The sequence below is a fragment of the Octopus bimaculoides genome, chromosome 1 (assembly GCF_046866305.1).
Source record: "Octopus bimaculoides isolate indiv1 chromosome 1, ASM4686630v1, whole genome shotgun sequence".
Lineage (NCBI taxonomy): Eukaryota > Metazoa > Mollusca > Cephalopoda > Octopoda > Octopodidae > Octopus > Octopus bimaculoides.
Genome location: NC_142928.1, coordinates 90432931 through 90439791, shown reverse-complemented (window position 1 = coordinate 90439791; position 6861 = coordinate 90432931). Strand labels below are relative to the sequence as shown.

The 6861-nt window shown below is 29.7% G+C and overlaps 1 protein-coding gene across 5 annotated transcripts in view; it reads left to right on the top strand.

Moving 5' to 3' along the window:
• Positions 1 to 6861, top strand: part of LOC106874234 (5'-nucleotidase) — a 380910-nt gene that overhangs the window by 327361 nt on the left and 46688 nt on the right. For 4 of the 5 annotated variants that reach the window (XM_089353809.1, XM_089353803.1, XM_089353794.1 and 1 more), the window contains one exon: positions 2365 to 2418. The exons of the other annotated variant lie outside the window; for it this stretch is intronic. In XM_089353809.1, the coding sequence (XP_089209935.1) occupies positions 2365 to 2418 (54 nt within the window). The remainder of the gene's footprint in view (positions 1 to 2364; positions 2419 to 6861) is intronic. 5 annotated transcript variants of the gene reach the window in all.

Below are 6861 nucleotides of genomic sequence, written 5' to 3'. Positions count from 1 at the left end.
CCCTCTCCCACACACAGTTGTATTGAAATAGAAAGTGTGTCTCGTGACACGAGTTTCACGCGCATGCGATCTTAAGGCAACAACTGTTATAACGTTCTGCTGGTAATACATGTATGTCCTTTGGTTTGTGTGTCTAAGATCTAGTGCCTTTGCTTGTCTAGTGGTTTTCGCTGCACGCTGATCGATTTTTTTTATTCGTCGCCTCTTCATACGTTTTTTACGTAAGTTTTTGTGATGTAGAGTTTTCTAATTGTTGATAATCACGTGGTCTAGTGATTGCGCTAGTTTATCGTTTTGCATTCCGTATATATTAATTAAGCGCTGCTTTTTTCGTGAGTTGGTGAAAGGTTATTCTTGTTTTGCATGTATGTTCGAGAAGTATGGATGAAACAAGATTCACTACATTACACACTTTTCACAGACACAGAAAAGAGAAAACACGTCCCAAAACTAACTTACGAACAAATCATGATCAAGTTAATACATAGGCCTACCAACAATTACAAGAAATACAAAGAAAAATACATCACAAAAATAAAGAACCAATGAAGAGGTAAAAGAAACCAGCACTCAGTCAAGAAATCCTAAACGTAAACTAATGAACAAACACAACGGCTAGACTGCACACAGACCAAAGAATAAAACATACATCACTAGTTACGAATTGTAACTGTTCCCATCTGAAGATTGCAACCGCGTGAAAATCAAATCACGAGATATATTTACCATTTCAATAACACCATATCCTTACAAGGTGTATTGGTCATTCTGCTCTCATTTGTCCAATATAAATCAATGTACGTGTCCCACTTCCTATTCTTCTGTTTAACACACACTATATATATATATATATATATATATATATATATATATATATATATATATATATATATATATATATATATATATATATATATTAATTCTAAAAGTATTCATTTTACATTTCCTGAATTTTTATTTTCATAATAGGTCCAGTATTATCCAATTCCATTGAATATTTGGAATACTGTACTAACCTTGGTGATACAGCAAAATTAATACAACGTACATCTATTCATTTGTCATTGCACTTATACAATATTTGCTATTGTTCCTTCTACACAACACATCTCCATTCTTTCACGAATATGCGCCTTTCAAGATATTTCTCAAACCTTTTATTCTCAAAGTATAATTTTTTTACTTCGGCACTTCCTGTTTTATATCTTATTACAGTCTCCTTATAATCATTTATGTAGAATTGTGTTAATTAGTGTTTTTGCATATCTATGACGATATTAGTGCACCTCCATGTAATTATATCACTATATGATTATTTATATGATTCTATATATGTTTGTTCAGACATTCCTAGTAGTAGGATTGGGTGCGTTCACAATTTACATAAGAATCTTCTTTCGTTGATAAATGCTTCAGTTGTCTGTGCATTTGTGTGTATGTATATATATATATATATATATATATATATATATATATATATATATATATATATATACATATACATACAAATATATACATATATATGCATATATATGTATATATACACACGTACATATGTATGTGTGTATATATGTGCATACATACATATATATATATATACATGTACATGTGTATGTGTATATATATATATATATATATACATATGCATTTATATATATCTACTTATATATATATATATATATATATATATATATATATATATATATATATATATATATATATATATATATATATATATATATACATATATATTTATATATTTGGATACTAGTGTATGTATGAGTACGTGTGTGTATATTTTTCTGTACTCAGTTTCAAACACACACACATATATACACATACACGGACATACATGCATAAATATTTCTTAATATACACATGGAACTGTTGAAATGAGTCCGTAAGTCGGTCTATGTACGTCTCTGTAATTATTTGTACTCGATTTTTAAATATTAAAACACCTGATAGATTAATTTATTTATATTTGATTTTAGTTAGCATATATATATACACACACACACACACACACATATATATATATATATATATATATATATATATATATATGAGTGTATATATATATATATATACATATATATATATATATATATATATATATATATATATATATATATATATATATATATATATATACATATATATACATATATATATATATATATATATATATATATATATATATATATATATATATATATATATATATACATACACACACACACATATATATATATATATGAATTTATTTACTTGCATTGGAATATTTGTTATATGAGGCCTACCTATAATTTGGTCTTCATATTGTATAACATTATCACAGTAACCTTCTATATGTTTATTTAGGTATATGCATTCTGATATGTAACGACGAGCTTACCCGTTTGGGGAAGTATGAGCGTATGTATATCTAAATATGCACATACCCGTTTGCAAGTTTATATTTGTCTACGTCTGATTGTATGTTTGAGACACGCCATGATAATCGTACTCTGTGGCCTTTTTATCACCACTTTCATTAATGTCACACTGTTACATTATATATTAAATCCCGATACGTCATATTTCTGCCATTATTAATATAAATGAAATGATGTATTACATTTTATCAAACAATATTGTATGAAATTATGTTTTCTTTACGTAATTTTACACTTCTGTATAACACTTTGCATTACTATAATTCACCTTGCATGCATTTTTCTTTTCATAGACAGAAGCCATACCTTCAAATAATATCCACTCCCAATAGCAACTATCTATATTTATTACGAATAATCAACCTTCGGAGGTTAACTTCGAAACCAAAATTTGCATATAAGCGCATGTTCCTACGCAAATTTACCTAACTATACTGAAAATTAATGTTGAAAATACCAAATTATTAAACCAATTATGAATTTTTTATGCCACCAAAAGCCTATCGGATAAGAACCAGGAAATAAGATAAATACATGTATTACTTTAATTAGATTATTATAAAATAAATAACCGTCAAAGTTGTAATGTTAACTGAACGAACCTTAAAAATGGTAAAATTTCAAAGAAGCTATTATGATTAATCTCCCGGCTTCACTTTTCATTTTACGTCTACGGTATCACAGTAATAGACATAAAATATTCCCCTATCAATGACAATTCGGAATAATACAAATATTCATTGACTTTTACTGTAAAATTAATACAATATAATCTACTGCAACAATTCATTGACATTAAGAATTCACCAACCCACAGATGCTACTTATGCCATTATTCCGCCTACACTCCTTTACATGTCTTGCTCGTACTTTTTTATTCGTCTCATCAAACACACAGACAAACACTCACGAACTCTCTCTCTCTCTCTCTCTCTCTCTCTCTCTCTCTCTCTCTCTCTCTCTCTCACACACACACACACACATAAACACACACACACACACACACACACACGCAAACCACACACACACACATCCTCCCCACACACACATACCAACACATTATTGATATCCATTTATTTCAAAATATTTTAAACGTTTTATCAATTGCCCTCTTCGTCTCATGCTCACCCGTGAAATTAGTGTATATACCACAACTTACCTCAATTACCTGTCCTCTTCTCCCACCACCACCACTACCACCACCACTCCTCCTCCTCCTCCTCCTCCTCCTACTACTACTACTACTACAACTACTACTACTACTACTACTACTACTACTACTACTACTACTACTACTACTACTACTACCGAATATACTGTACAAGTTATTAAACGTTTAATGTTCAATCTGCCATTCTAACCGAAACTTAGAAGTTGCAGTTACTCTGTTTCTAGAAATGCTTTCCTGCACGTATCCAATCTTCGGTTAGTGTTTAGTGTTTTTAGCTATTAAGAAAACATGTTTTGCACACACACACACACACACACACACACACACACACACACACACACACACACACACACACACACACATATCACCCGATCAATTGTAACTAAAATTAAGTTTCAACCATGTTGCACATGTCCAAAAACCTAAAACGGAGAAATGATGTCTTGTATTCCTTCAAGATATAGGATTTGAAATATAACAATTAAGTATAGACATAAAAATGTTATCTAAATTAAAGTTATGCTTTGAAACTGAATAACTATACAACATCAGGACTGCCAAAACTTAATTTTTTTCTTCTATTAAAGCGCAAAACCTTAATATATCTAATAATGTTTTTATTTTTATGTTGCCAATATAAAATTTTTAAATAGTATAAACAAACTCATCTAATCCTTCAATATTAATATAGTTTTGCAATATGTGTAGCATTCTGTAAAACTAATTTAGCAACCCACACATAAACGAAAGCCCCAAACACTACTCATGTACAATTTAATATCGTAAAGACTGTTTAGGCATGTCTTAACTTTTACGTTCTATTACATAAATATAAGATTATTGACCACCCCGAACTTTAGTGTAGTTTAACACCCCACATAGTGAAACTACCTGTTCCTTGTGTCAGCTTTTACCTTGTTTCTCGGCTTTTCTAACAGCATTACTATACGCTACTTACCTAAGTGAATCCTCCTATATCCTTTTAGCGCTTGACCCAACTTGTACCAAGCTTCTATTTAATTGTGGTCCCTTCCTTGTGTTTATTAATGTATACTCACTTTAAATACCTTTTATGATATACATTCTTGCATATTCTTTTTAACTACACCTTTGTATATATATATATATATATATATATATATATATATATATATATATATATATATATATATATTTATATTTATGTATGCTTATATATATTTACGTGTACTGGTGGATCTTTGCATCTCTGTAGCATTTATGTCAGATACAGGCATATTCCCTTTGCATGTACATTTATGTATATTTAAGCATATTGTAATATTTTGTTTTCATTTTTGTATTGTTTTAAAAGACCAACAATCCATCCTAAAAGCAGTAGAATCCTATACCAAGCTAAAATAACCTTGCCATATCCTGCACTGCTCGAAGTCATGTGTTTCTGTCCTAAATTTGTGATTCCTCACATGCAGCTATTTATTTATACTTCATCCATTTACGTACAATTTTACATACACATTTTCACATATCCTTTCACTAACGCCTTTTACATATATTTATGTATGGTTACATTTATTACATGTACTTATAGATCTTTGATTTTCTGTAACATTTATGTCATATATTGACATATTAATTTGCATGTCTTTTATCTATATTTAGACATTGTATTATTTATATTTTTACTTGTTTAATTCGTTATTTCTTTGGTTACTTTTTTCATTTTTGAAGATTCCCTTTTCCTTTCTATATAAACATTTTGTTCTTTATATTTAAATGTACCATAAAATTACACGTAGATTACCGGCACGCAACTAGGTTATTTTAGATGTACTCAAATAAAAGCCTTTATTTATTTTATCATTTCTTTTGCTCCGTCCAAATTCGCATTAACATTGCATACTCATCAGTGACATTTCTTTATGCCTCGCATAAATGATATATGGCGGATATTGGAAGCTCGGCGTATGAATACAGTATTCTATATGAAAACAAGCACGTCTTGGTGTCAGAAGAAAGATTCAGCGTTAGATAACCACTACAAAAAGATTCATCTAAATCATGCAAGTATGGAAAAAGTAGAGGTAAAAACGACGATGAAGCTACTGATATTTATACACATCATCATAATCTTGTATATATAAGCAATTTTATATACTAATATATTTGCATATGTATGTATGTATTTGTGTAAGTATGTATGCATGCATGCATGTATGTATGTATGTATATATATATATATATATATATATATATATATATATATATATATATATATATATATATATATATATATGCACATAAATAATAAAGGTGGCTTTTTCTCAATTCACAAGTAAAAGGCAGAAGTATAGGCGTCACTAAAGTGACTAAGGGTACTATTTCAGCCACAATAAAGCACATTAAAGTGCTTTATTGTGGCTAAGAGTTGTTTTGGCTCTTATGTCTAGCAATGCCTGTGCTAACCAATACCCTCATTCATGTATATATATATATATATATATATATATATATATATATATATATATATATATATATATATATATATATATATATATATATATATTTATAAACAAAATTAAGGGATCAGCAACAGGTTGCTACACCACATACCGGAGTTCAGAAATAGCAGCTAAAAATGCTGAAACTCCAACAGATAGCAGTTACCCGCAACTCACATAGGCAAAACAAGAAGAAAAATAACGAACTAAACTAGCCATAGTTAATCATAAACATGTTTCTGGTTTAGACGGAAAAACTCTTCATTACCTCATCGGTATGATATTCCTGTTGTAAATTCGACGATACTGGCAAATGTGCATGCATGATCTAGCGCCATCATGGCAATCGACACATTTTGAAAGTATCTCCAAATCCACATAGGCGAGCCAGCCCATCATCTTCCCTCAAGAATTACCATGTGGTTTACTATCCGGGAGTGAATAATTATTACAATTAAAAAGGGTAAAGGATTATCAATTTATTAATTTATTAATAAATTAATAAATATTAATTCGATATTAATTCGATATTAATTCGAGAAACGCAGTAAAACAAACGCACATATACAGTTATGTATAGATATGACTGGCTTCCGTACTATTTCCAAAAGCAAATTTCACTCACACAGTATAAATCAACGCGAGATGACATCAGAAGACACTTGCCATATATGAAACGCTTCTGTTACAAGATACATTGATCAAGCCTTTACAAGTATTCTAGTCTATCCTGAGGCGGCGTTAAGCACATTTATCCGTGATAACAATCGGG